The following is a 13,822-nucleotide window of genomic DNA, read 5'->3' as shown; positions in this document are numbered from 1 at the left end:
ATTATAAGACCTGACATCTAAGAATCATAATCCATGAACACATTAAATGAAGAGAGTTAGTTTTTGAATTTCTGTGGCTGAGGGCCTGTATTTCTGAAGCACAGCTCATCCGGTAAACAATTAAGTCAGTTATCCCCATGTAGTCAATTTCCCCCTTAAAACTCATCATTGATCACCAAGATAACATATTTAAATGTTTTTCCCATGAATAAAAATTAGATTAGTCTTAAAATAGCTTAATGTAACGCTACACCCTCGCCTAATTTAGTTCGGTTCTATGCAAATGAGCCCCGCCTCCTCTCACTCACAGCAGCTCAGAAATCCACTCGTTGACGAAACACCAGCGATGTTTTTGACACTGTCTTTGGTTCAGTTTTAAGGAGAAAACACTCAGCAATGGTTTTGACTTATGCTTTGAGACAAACCATGTGCAAATTCACATAAAAAACACCACATAGACATATAAACAACATTTAAAGCTGGATTTTCACCACACCACGACTCATGCGCTTTTTCACATTTTATTAATGAAGGGGGCAGAAATATATTGTATGTTTGTTGATATATAAACTGAAATAGCGTCCACGCAACTAGTGATATAAACATCAGCGATTGATTTAGTTGATTTTCGAGTTATTTTTGACAGCATTTTAGGGAGTTCTCGAGACGGAACGGAATCATGAGTGTCGAGGGCGATCAGGAGAGTTTTACTCGTTGCGCGTGTTTACTTCCTGCGCAGACCGGAAGCGTCAGCTGGTTTCTGGAGGTGACCGAATGGCAGTGTGAAGAATTGATTCGCTTTCTGCATTTTAAGCGGTATTATTGTTCTCTGTGGCCGGCCGTTACGCTGTTTTTGCAGTCAGAGGTGATATACTGCGTTGAGGATGGGGTCTCATCTCGTGCGGAGCTACATCACGGAAAGGGACGTGGCACCGGACCCGCGGAAGCCGTCAGAATATGACCCGAATCTGGGCTTCGGCGAGCGGAAGGAGAGAGGTGACACACAACCGACCAAATACACTTTATTAACTCTCTAAATATAAACCATGAGTCTTTAAGTCCTCAAAATGACTTTAAACTGCAGCTCCGATGTGCCACTAAATGTGTCAGTTTAATTGTGAATTATATAATCTAGTGTTTGTGTCATTACAACTTATCTTCATGTAGAGTCGACTAAATAACACTTTTCCCAAAAACACAATACTTAACAGTTTCAAACTAATAAACTTATTGCAATGCATGTTTGTTTGTGAGTCATTCATAAATGAAACCGGTAAGATTTCTGCACTCAAAAATTCTGTTTATTATTAACCGATTGAAAATGTACATGCCGAACTTAAATGGTTGTAATTCAAGAATGCTTTGGAATATAGATGTAAGATTGGTCTTGTTTTAAAAAAGACATTTGGCAGATTTTTGTAGAAGTGAAATAAATTAAGAAAGTTAAACAGAAAAAAACATTTGAGTTTATGAAAATGTACAACGTGAAAAATGTAATTATTCATATTTTCAAAACCTGGTGGACTCTAAAAATCCAAAAAAATCAAAGCCAAAAATCTGAACAAGTTGTGTTTCAAAAAATTTTAGGTTGATGTCTCAAAAAATAAGCGTTCAGTGAGATTTAGTTTGGGCGCAGTACCACACTTCTCCACTAGTGGACATTACTGCCCATATAAGGATGCCTCCATCTCCATATGATATTTGAGTGATCTGAACAATTATTTTTACAATTTATGAAGTAGACATGCTATTCAGAAGTAGTGTTGGAAGTTTGGCAGATTTAGAAATGATTTCAACCTCTAAGAAACAGAAAGATCACGTATGTGCATTATAGCTCGCTGCCACATCACAAATGCTGAATCTATTATTATTTTCTTTATATTTAAAACATTTCCAGACCTTTTTTTCTAAAAGAATTGAATGGATGCTATCTTTTGAACTCTTGGCATGAACACAAACTGAGGTTTCTACCATTCTTTCATGATTTTTCATGTTCATCACTATTTCAAAATAAAGGTCTGAACACGCCGTAGGAGTATGAACATATTGTTGAAAATTGATAAATTACGGCTCCTCTGTAATGTATTTTGAAAATCAGTCATCAAATGATATATAGTTTGTCAAGATTAGTTTAGTTTTAGTATAGGATATTATTACTGTTTTAAATATGCAATGGCTGTGCCAATATAAGGGGTTAAAAAGCTTTTATTTAAATAGCTTAGAGAATCATCATTTAGCAGAAGCTTTTTTATCCAACGCGAGTTACAAATGAGAACACTATATTTATTAATAGTGAAAACAATTAGGCTAGTTATTCAGACAAATTGCATGAACTTTATTAAAGTATGGCTAGCCATGAAATTAGCAATATTTTGTCTGAAATGTATCAGATTGAATTGATTTTATTCATGATGATTATATATAATCCTGTTTTTTTCTGTATTTTAAGTGCATTTAGTTCATTAGTACGATCACAGAAATCTTACCAGTTTCATTTCATGCTTGACTGACATTTGCATAACACATTTATTAGTTTGTTAAAACTGTGTAATCCAAATATATATTTAGACTAGGGCCGGGACTCGATTAAAAAAAAAAATCAAATTAATTAGAGGCTTTGTAATTAATTAATCGAAATTAATTGCATTTTTATTGCATATAAATATTTGACCTGAGAACAGTGAGAAGTAATTTTTTTTCACATGGATTTTTAGTATACCATTGAATAATGACTGAATACATAAGCTTAAGCAACAAAATATTGTTTATTTTTCTTTCAACCAAGTCCAGCAGACCAGTGCTATTTTTGCCATTAAGTGTAGCAATAGCCGTTCCCAATTCCTTGTTGCTTACACACAACCACGCTCTTATCGACGCTTCCATCCGTTCGTTTCTTATAACAAAATGTCCCATCCACGGGGCCGACCAAAGCGGTCTCGTCAGCTTCTTTGTTCATGTTCACTGTGGTTTGTTGTTGTCTGAAGTTATCAAGTTATGAACATAGACGGTTATGAACGCTATTGGTGCTCCAGTGTAATCGGTCCGCCTAAACTCATCCAGTGAGAAACGTTCCGCGGTGCAAAATAAGTGCGATTAAAATGCGTTAAAAATGTTTAACGCGTTATTTTTTGTGTAATTAATTAATCTTAATTAACGCGTTAAAGTCCCGGCTCTAATTTAGACCCAAGTATATGAATATGTTTGAGTGTATAAAGGGTTTCAAACGTTGACTGCAGGTCATATCTTGTTCACTGTTCCTGTAATGAACACACACCGCTTGTGTCTGATAGTGTGTCTGCTGTTGTTCTCAGTGATGGTGGCGACGCAGGAGCAGATGAACCAGGCCATGTTACCGGTGGAGCAGAGGGACTACTGCGCACACCACCTGATCAAACTCATGAAGTGCAAGAGGGACAACTTCCCCAACTTCCTGGCCTGCAAACACGAGAGACACGACTGGGACTACTGCGAACATGTGGAGTAAGTCAGTCGGCACACACACACATCCAGTCGGCGCTCACACACATCCAGTCGGCGCTCACACACATCCAGCCGGAGCTCTCACACATCCAGTCGGCGCTCACACACATCCAGTCGGCGCTCACACACATCCAGTCGGCGCTCACACACATCCAGTCGGCGCTCACACACATCCAGCCGGAGCTCTCACACATCCAGTCGGCGCTCACACACATCCAGTCGGCGCTCACACACATCCAGTCGGCGCTCACACACATCCAGTCGGCGCTCACACACATCCAGCCGGAGCTCTCACACATCCAGTCGGCGCTCACACACATCCAGTCGGCGCTCACACACATCCAGTCGGCGCTCACACACATCCAGTCGGCGCTCACACACATCCAGTCGGCGCTCACACACATCCAGTCGGCGCTCACACACATCCAGTCGGCGCTCACACACATCCAGTCGGCGCTCACACACATCCAGTCGGCGCTCACACACATCCAGTCGGCGCTCACACACATCCAGTCGGCGCTCACACACATCCAGTCGGCGCTCACACACATCCAGTCGGCGCTCACACACATCCAGCCGGAGCTCTCACACATCCAGCCGGAGCTCTCACACATCAACTGCGGCTCACAGTCAACTGTCATTCCTGCTAGATTAATGTAAAGTGCAACATTTTAGACATTTTTAACGTTACCCTGAATTAAAAAAATTCTTAACTTTAATTGGTCATTCCTGCATATCATTGGAAGCAGTCTGTGAGTGAGTTGTTCAGCTAGTCATTGTGTCCCTGGCTTTAGAAGAGCAATATTATTATCATTTCCCTTTAAAAAAAAGGGAATTATTAATTTTTTTTACATTTAAAAATAATAATTGATCATTACTGCATACGAAATTAAAACCCAAAGCTGTTTTTGCAACTTTAACTTTTTTTTTTTTTTTTACTCAAGTTCTGTTTTTAATGTGACATTTGAATTAGGTCTACAATTGTCAGAAGTAAATCCTTATAGACTAAGAGAACAATGGTTCTTCAATCATCACTGCAAAAATGCCAACAAAGAACATTTATTTTAAAGTGTATGTGAAGCACATTTCATACTGTGGTATTTCATATTGCTTAATTTGTATTGGTGTATTTCTTAAAGGGATACTCCACCGTTTTTTCATATTAAACTTAGGGATGTTAACTGATGACCGTTTGACCGATGGTTGACCGTATCAACGTTAACCGATCAAAGTTATCAGTAGTCGGTAAAAAAAAAAAAAAAGTGATCTCTAAATTAGTCTATTATGGCGCTTTTCCATTACCAGTACCAGCTCGACTCGACTCGCCTCGTCTCTGCTCGGCTCTCGTTTCGCTCCGTTTTCCATTGCATATAGTACTTCCACAATAGTACCTGGTCGTCATAGCGATGCGACACACACCCACTACCCACACACACAGGACAATGGAGGAAATCGAGTGTATGCTGTTTTACATAATATTGGTAATGGGTATATCACGCAATCTCTGGCAAAACTATTAAAAAATGCCGGGGTTATTCAGGATACTCCGTCTGGCGCGTGCAATGATGACGCAGTGCATAGTGACGATTATCTCTGACCAATCAGCAGTCTGCCGTGTGTCGCGTCACAGTTTAGTATCGCCTCAGCTCGCCTCGGCTCGCTTAGAACCTCGCCGGAGGTGATACGAAAAAAAGTACCTGGAAGCAGGTACCGGTACAACTTTTACACAGTGGAAAACCAAACAAAGGCGAGTCGAGGCGAACTGGTACTGTGCAGTGGAAAAGCGCCATTATAGACAGTGGACTAAACGCTACTACAGTTAGCATCTCATTCCAAGATCTTTTTGTGTGAAGTTAACTCCCCCCCCCCCCTCCCCCCCCCCCCCCTTACTCCCCCATTTTTTAGTTTTCGCCATCCCTAAAACTGTTATTCCCTTAAAGTTTGTGTAGGTAAGAACTGTCTAAAGAACTTTTTTTCAAATTGGCTTAAACTGTCTTTATATACCAATACATAATTAAAATGTAAGTACTTTGAAAAAGAGAGTATATAAATAAACCGTTCGCAAAACCCCGCCCTCGAACGGTTCTCGTCCAATCCTAGCTCAGCAACTGTAACTAAGGAGAAGGACCTCCGTCAAACATTCCGATTTCAGCAAGATAGTGCAACGATGCGCCTATGGCAGTGAGGTCTGCACGGGCTTAAAACATGCTGTATTTTATGATTGCTTGCAACTATTATTAAAAAATAGGCTACATGTACAAACACCGTTTCACTACAGCACTGCGGCCCCTCATCAGTCAGCAAACAAGAGGAAAAAAAGAGAAAAAGCACGGACTTACTAATTACGAAACTTTGATGTAGTTGAACAGGTACACAGTCACAAATTCATCTGGAACTCAAACATTAAACTTCAAAACAAAGTTCGCGCAGTTGCACAACTATTTACTCAAATATATCCTTCTCAGTCGGCTGAGTTATGAATGAAGAGAACCGCATCGAGAGTTGATGGTTTCAGCGCGTCCTCTGATTGCAGTGTTGTGACTGGAATAGCGCGCGCGGGAGCACATGCGCAAAACAGTTTTGTAAAATGATATATGATCAAATAAAAATTATTAATATATAGTTTTACAAAACTGTGTTGTGCATGTGCTCCCGTGCGCTATTCTGTCTATATTTCTGTCGTGCCCTGGAGGATATATCGCTGCATTACTCAAAAACCAATCACTTAATGTATGGAGCTCAACCCAGCCATGGCTATAGGTTCTCAATTGTTTGACGGGCGTAGTAACAATAACTAAGGGGCGTGGCTTTTGCAAACGGTCAATTGAGTGACTATAGTGTATTTAATCTTCAAAAAACACAGCTCATTAATTCCTATCGGGACGAAACAAGTGATTGGCTTGCGCGACTGTCACTCTCCGTCGCCATGACTATCGCTGCTATTACTGGCTCTGCCCACGTGCGCGCAGTCGCGCACCCGTTTTTAGGCGGGAGTGAATGGCATTAATGAGCTGTGTTTATTGAAGATTAAATACACTAGAGTCACTCAGTTTTTTATACTCTCTATTTCAGAGTACTTGCATTTTAGTTATGTATTGGTGTATAAAGACAGTTTAAACAAATTTGAATAATAGTTTTTTTAGACAATTCTGACCTACCCTACCTTTAACTAAGACGAGTTGATACACACCTCTCTCGTCTCAGTGCGTGCACTCAATCGCTCTGGCGCGCGGTGACACTTTAGCACTTAGCTTAGCCCAGTTCATTCATTAGGGACCACGTTTTATTTTTTATTTTGTGTCACATGGTCGTGTAACTACTCGTGTAACTGTATTTAAATAGGGAAAATAGGGAAAACGTGGAGGTGTTTGGTCGCTTCTAACTTCTAACTTCATCTCTGTTTGGTCCTTAATGAATGAACTGGGCTAAGCTAAGCGCTATCAAAGTGTCGCTGCACGCACTGAGACGATAGAGGTGTGTATCAACTCGTCTTAGTTAAGGGAATAATAGAGTTAAATTAGAAAAAACGGTGGAGTATCCCTTTAAAGGGGGGGTTGATTGATTTAACTTTTCTAACTGTAGTTAGTGTGTAATGTTGCTGTTCGATCAAACAACATTACACGCTCACAGTTCAAAGCAGAGGAAGATATTTGCTTTTAAAGAAAAGGACTACAACAAACGGCTGGTAGCGACTACACGACATTCCTCACGGGTTAGTGACATCACGAAGCCTAATATTTACATAAACCCCGGGAACACGATTTATAGATTATCATGACAGAATATGCTAATCAATGACTAGAAGATAACCACACATAATATACATAAATTCATCAACTAACCATTCAGAAATGTCCTGTTCTTCTACATGTGTCACTTCTTCTTGAGTCTCTCCATCTTTGTCTGACTCCGGTTTGAACATAAAAGGCTTAAAGTTTTTGAAATTTTCAGTGTGTGTGTGAGAGGTAAAAGAACACGAGCTCTTGAAGCTCCGCCCCCTGTGCCGGGAGCAGCTGCTCATTTGCATTTAAAGGGACAGACACAAAACAGTGTGTTTTTGCTCACCCTCAAAAAGTGACGATTTTAACATGCGATATAAAAATATCTGTGGGGTATTTTGAGCTAAAGCTTCACACACACACTCTGGGGACATCAGAGACTTATTTTACATCTTGTGAAAAGGGCATTTTACCCCCCCTTTAAAATATGGTTGTCTTATTGAGTTTCTCCTCTTCTTTTCACAGTTATGTGATGAGGATGAAAGAGTACGAGAGAGAGAGAAGACTGAACTTGAGGAAGAAGAGGATCGAGGCAAACGTTGCATAAACATCCCGCTTCATTTCTCCACCACTTTCCTCCGGTTTCTGTGTATATAAACGGCTCTCTCAATAATAAAGATGATCTTTGAGCTCTACAGAATGGGTCATTTTCTGAAGTCTTTGCTCATGTGCGTTTTATTCAGAAATCCTAACCAATCTAGCAGAAACGTTACGCTTGAATTACATTATCATCTGTAAATACTTGGACAAAATCACAAGACAATCACCCTTTTTTTTCCTCTTTTATATAAATTGTTAGGTCAACAAAACTGTTCTGAGATCTGCAGTTTGCGCCAAGTTAATACTAATATTGTTATTAGGAAGGAGACGTCAGAGCTGAACGCAGGCGACCGGTTCACTTCAGGACCTCGTGTGTTAGTGTTTTCAGATCATCACAATGAATAAAAGCAGAACTAAACATCTTTACTGAAGTCATCACAGTATCAGTGCACATCAGAGATCTCAAACACACTCGAAATACAGCAGCGGAGCGCGAACAGTGAACACTGGTTTCCTCAACGCTTCTTTACACGTTTAATGACGGGATCTAATGAAGAAACCTGCAGTTCTGGGGGAAATATTGTGCACAAAATGACCTTGCTTCCATGACAAGCACTTTTCCCTCAATTTTTCATAATTGGAATGCAAATATATATATATATATATATATATATGACCCTGGATCACAAAACCAGTCTGGAGTCGCACGGGTATATCTGTGGCAATAGCCAACTATACATTATGTGGGTCAAAATTATCTTATTTTTCTTTTATGGTAAAAATCATGAGGATATTAAGTAAAGATCATGTTCCATGAAGATATTTTGTAAATTTCCTACCGTAAATATATAAAACATGTATTTTTGTGAGTGAATGCAGCACAATCGTGAACATAAATGCACAACTTTAAAGGAGATTTTCTCAATGTTTCCATTTTTTTGCTCCTCAGATTCCAGATTTTCAATAGTTGTGTCTCGACCAAATATTGTCCTATCCTAACCAATGGAAAGCTTATTTATTCAGCTTCCAGGTGATGTATAGATCTCAATTTCAGAAAATTGACCCATGTGACTGGTTTTGTGCTCCAAGGTCACATATATGCAAATTTATGTATATATATATATATATATATATATATATATATATATATATATATATATATATATATATATATATATATTTGCATATATATTTATATTCAGTACAACAAAACAACAATGATTTATTTTGCAATGTTGTATACTTACAATTGTATTTCTAAAGACACGGCTATTGAGAATTGAGGGTGTGCTTAGTTATGAAACCAGTGTAGATTTGTGTCTTAAAATGTGCTCTATTTTCTCTTGTGCAAAATATGATTGAATTATGATGTGGCCAGGCTTATGACCGCTTCCATGAGCGTCCTGTGACGACAGAGATCAGACCTATAGGGGGCGATACAGCGCCATTAACATGAAGCGTGAGGATCTGGATCTGAGCAGACTTTATTAAGCAGAATCAGTCCGTTAAGAGATGAGCGTGTGCAGTATAAAAGAGAGAGAAGAGTGGTTAAAAGAGGACGGCGTCCTACAGGACGAAGGGCAGGATGGGCGAGCGCAGCGTGGGGTAGTCCCGAAACTCCTTCAGGTAACTGCGGTGCTTCCCCTTCGCCCACACCGTCATCTGGATGAAGCCCACCAGCGTGAAGGCGGCCACTGGCAGACACTGCGTCATCAGGGTGAAGCCCAGCCACGAGCCCAGCTGCACACACACACATACGACCATTACACACACACGACAATAGGGGTGTCACAAACAATACAACAATGCATCAATATGTATCATGGATAATTCACCCAAAATTTTAATTACTGTGAAACTGAAAAAAAAAAGAAATCCAGTTTTCAGAGTCAGTACTAGATTAAACTGCTATATATCATGTGATCAAGACATGCTGACGCCACAAATCATTACAGACACACACGCTAATCGTCGCAAGGCCATTTCTAGGTCATATCGAAAATAATCATATAATTGGGACAGTCGTGATTGTTTTGCATTGTGATAGAATATTAATTTTTTAATTCCTTTAACTCTCATGAATATTCTGTCATCATTTACTCGCCCTCATGTTGTTTCAAACCTGAGTGAGTTTCTTTCTCCTGCTGAACACAAAAGATGATATTTTGAAGAATGTCTGTTTCCAGACAGTCGATGAACTCACTTCCATAGTAGAAAAAAAAAAAAAACTATATAAGTCAATGCGTACATCGACTGTTTGGATGCTGACATTCTTCCAAACATCTTCTATTGTGTTCAGCAGAAGAAAGAAACTCACAGGTTTGAAACAACTTTAGGGCGAGTACATGATGACAGAATATTAATTTTTAAGTGAATTATCCCTTTAAGCACATTTCTCCCCAATCCTTGTTACTTTACTTTTAATGCAGAAAAAAAAAACGATATTAATGAAAATAATTCAGTACAAATTAACAAAATTATCATGACAATAATTATCCACATAAAATAATTATGATTTTTCACAATGCAAAAACTCGTGAGCTTCACCCTTTAGCCGCGGTTTCACAGACTGGGTTTAGATCAAGCCAGGATTAGATTAGACCTTAGATCAATTAAGTAGCTTCTATAAACATGCCTTAAAAACATTACTTGAGACAAAACAAGATAAACATATCAAACATGCGTTTTAGTCTGGGACTACCTTAAAGGGTTAGTTCACCCAAAAATGAAAATAATGTCATTAATAACTCACCCTCATGTCGTTCTAAGCCCGTAAGACCTCCGTTCATCTTCGGGACACAGTTTAAGATATTTTAGATTTAGTCCGAGAGCTTTCTGTCCCTCCATTGAAGCTGTATATACAGTATACTGTCCATGTCCATAAAGGTAATATAAACATCATCAAAGTAGTCCATGTGACATCAGTGGGTTAGTTAGAAGTTTTTGAAGCATCGAAAATACTTTTTGGTCCAAAAATAACACAAAATAAGACTTTATTCAGCATGTATTCTCTCCCGGGTCTGTTGTCAATCCTTCACAGTTACGCTGATGGCGTAAGACGCTGATGACGTGTATTTCTGGTGCGCCCGAGCTTCATTTATAGACTGAGGGAAACGCACGCTGTAAAAGTGTCTCATCCGCGACATGCACATTTACGCACCATTAAAAAAATTACATCCACGCAAACAATGTAGAATAGCTTGAATATAGCGTGCGTCTCCCTCAGACTGTAAACGAAGCTCGGGCGCACCAGATAACACGTCATCAGCGTCTTACGTCAACAGCGTCACTGCGGAGTCCTGAACGCAGATTGACAACAGACCCGGGAGAGAATACAATGCTGAATAAAGTCTTATTTTGTGTTATTTTTGGACCAAACAGTATTTTCGATGCTTCAAAAACTTCTAACTAACCCACTGATGTCACATGGACTACTGTGATGATGTTTATATTACCTTTATGGACATGGACAGTATACTGTATATACAGTTTCAATGGAGGGACAGAATGCTCTCGGACTAAATCTAAAATATCTTAAACTGTGTCCCGAAGATGAACGGAGGTCTTACGGGCTTAGAACGACATGAGGGGGAGTCATTAATGACATTATTTTCATTTTTGGGTGAACTAACCCTTTAAGCCTAGTCTGTGAACCGGCCAACAGTGTTTGGTTTTAATGATACACTACGTTTGGTTTTGTTGCTGTGATAAAACAACATTGGAAACCTCTTTGAGTCTGTCTATTAGCTGGAGGTTACGGTTAGTTTGGGTCAAGATAGGCTGTGATACATTCAACCCGATCCAGAGAATAAATCTATGCCAAAGTGTAACTATTACTGTTACTATGTCTCAGCATAAAGCATCTGATGGAAGCTTGTTTCTGCCACAGAATAAAAAATACAAAAGGTAATTCTGTGGGGGAAAAAAATTCATAAAGTTGCAATTGTGACTTTTTATCTCACAATTATATCACACAATTCTGACTTTATATCTCCCAATTGCGTGTTATAAAGTCAGAATTGTGAGATATAAACATGCAATTCGGAGAAAAAAAGTCAGAATAGCGAGATAAAAAAAAAAAGTTTCAATTATGTTTTAAAATGTTTTATTCTGTGGCGGAAACAAGCTTCCACAGATTTAGGATGTTCATCAGAACACAGTTTTTTTGTTGGGAAAGTCCGGGGAGAGACGCACACGTCGATTAGACTGGATAAACACATGCAGCATCTTAATTGTTAAGAAAATTAAACGAAATAAATTAATAAATCAAGCCTTTATTACAAAACACTAGGCTATATCATACAGCATTCATACTAGCTACTTTTAAAAAATGCGGGTCGGGTACAATATTTTCTTTCTTTTTTTTTTTTGTGGTCCGAGTTGTCGGCGGATTAGTTGAAAACGTCCAGGTTGTTTATACATTGACCCGTGCATCACTGGTGTGTGTGTGTGTGTGTGTGTGAGAGAGAGAGAGCGAGCGCAGATCTTCCTGACCTCATAAGTGTAGTTGGGGCAGGAGACCAGCAGGAAGATCCAGGTAAAGGGGTTTTTCGTCGGATACGGGATCTTCCTGGTCTTAGATCCTGCAGAAGAAGAAACACTCTTACTTATGGCAGACTTGGCATTTGCATTGTTTGTCTCTGTTACTCAGCTCATTATTATATCAAGTAAACATATGTGTTACACAAAATGCATAAGGTGTATACATAAGAGTATTAAAGATCCAAACTGTGTGTGTGTGCACGTGTGCGAGTGTGTGTGTGTTCATGCATTTCTATCCCGGTGGGGACGTAAACCTGGATGCACACAGACTCATGGGGACTCGTGTCACTGTGGCCTAAATTGAGGTCAACAAGATTATAAATCATACAGAATGTTTTTTTGGGAAAATGTAAAAATGCTGAAAGTTTTGTGTGATGGGTAGGTTTAGTGTTTGTGTGTGTGTGTGTGTGTGTGTGTGTGTGTGTGTGTGTGTGTGTAGAGTGGGCTCTTACCCGGTGGTCTGAGATTTCTCAGGGCGATGTGGATGGAGAAGTTTCCGATCTGACAGAACTGTGGCCATAAAGAGATCATTAGTCTTGACCTCTGACCTGAGACCTGTATCATCACATGATCTACTGAATCACACACAGATCCTGTGAAAGAGCGGACCTTACCAGGAACACGATGAGGGCCAGTCTGATCTGCTGCTCTCCATAGACTGCAATGCAAACAAGAGCATGAGCCGTGAAGCTGCTGAACACACACTTCAATGCCAGTGTAAGTATAGATAAAACAATGAAACATGTTTTGTGTGTGTGTTAAGCGGGGACAGTATATGAAGGCTCACTGGGTGGCGTGTACAGCGGGTGGTTGATGTAATACGCCATCCAAGCTGCAAATCCCCAGTAGTATGTGCAGTTCTGCAAAAACACACAATGAAATGTTTTAATATTACTGCAAATCTAAGATAATATCTAAACATATTACCGTGACAGGCTGAACGAGAAGATTGACATTTTATTAAAGTGCCCCTATTATGCTATATTCCCTTTCATGTAGTGTGTAATTCAGCTTTTGGTGAATGTAAAAGGTCTGTAAAGTTTCAGAGATCACAGTGCAGATAAATGGAGCAATTTTCTCCTAAAAGAAAGACTGGGTCATCTGACCAATCAGAGCAGAGTAGACCAATCACAACAGACTGGGTCATCTGACCAATCAGAGCACAGTAGACCAATCACAACAGACTGGGTCATCTGACCAATCAGAGCAGAGTAGACCAATCACAACAGACTGGGTCATCTGACCAATCAGAGTAGAGTAGACCAATCACAACAGACTGGGTCATCTGACCAATCAGAGCAGACCAATCACAACAGACTGGGTCATCTGACCAATCAGAGTAGAGTAGACTAATCACAACAGACTGGGTCATCTGACCAATCAGAGCAGAGTAGACCAATCACAACAGACTGGGTCATCTGACCAATCAGAGCAGAGTAGACCAATCACAACAGACTGGGTCATCTGACCAATCAGAGCAG

At 39.6% G+C, this 13,822-nt stretch overlaps 2 protein-coding genes across 5 annotated transcripts in view; one reads left to right on the top strand and one right to left on the bottom strand.

Moving 5' to 3' along the window:
- Window positions 1-266: 266 nt before the first annotated feature.
- On the top strand, window positions 267-7,908 carry ndufb7 (NADH:ubiquinone oxidoreductase subunit B7). The gene is made up of 3 exons (XM_079614577.1): window positions 267-996; window positions 3,312-3,480; window positions 7,725-7,908. The coding sequence occupies exons 1-3, from the start codon at window positions 885-887 to the stop codon at window positions 7,804-7,806; spliced, it is 363 nt and encodes a 120-aa protein (XP_079470703.1). The 5' UTR covers window positions 267-884; the 3' UTR covers window positions 7,807-7,908.
- Window positions 7,909-8,922: 1,014 nt separating this feature from the next.
- Window positions 8,923-13,822, bottom strand: part of tecrb (trans-2,3-enoyl-CoA reductase b) — a 19,605-nt gene continuing 14,705 nt past the window's right edge. For all 4 annotated transcript variants that reach the window (XM_079614557.1, XM_079614555.1, XM_079614556.1 and 1 more), the window contains exons 8-12: window positions 13,129-13,201; window positions 12,956-12,999; window positions 12,794-12,851; window positions 12,294-12,382; window positions 8,923-9,539 (exon numbers count right to left, since the gene is read on the bottom strand). In XM_079614557.1, coding sequence (XP_079470683.1) covers window positions 9,366-9,539; window positions 12,294-12,382; window positions 12,794-12,851; window positions 12,956-12,999; window positions 13,129-13,201 — 438 coding nt within the window. In that variant the 3' untranslated portion in view covers window positions 8,923-9,365. The remainder of the gene's footprint in view (window positions 9,540-12,293; window positions 12,383-12,793; window positions 12,852-12,955; window positions 13,000-13,128; window positions 13,202-13,822) is intronic.

Source organism: Phoxinus phoxinus, assembly GCF_949152265.1.
Source record: "Phoxinus phoxinus genome assembly, chromosome: 6".
Lineage (NCBI taxonomy): Eukaryota > Metazoa > Chordata > Actinopteri > Cypriniformes > Leuciscidae > Phoxinus > Phoxinus phoxinus.
The sequence above is the reverse complement of the archived record's forward strand: the minus strand, read 5'-3'. Positions and strand labels throughout refer to the sequence as shown.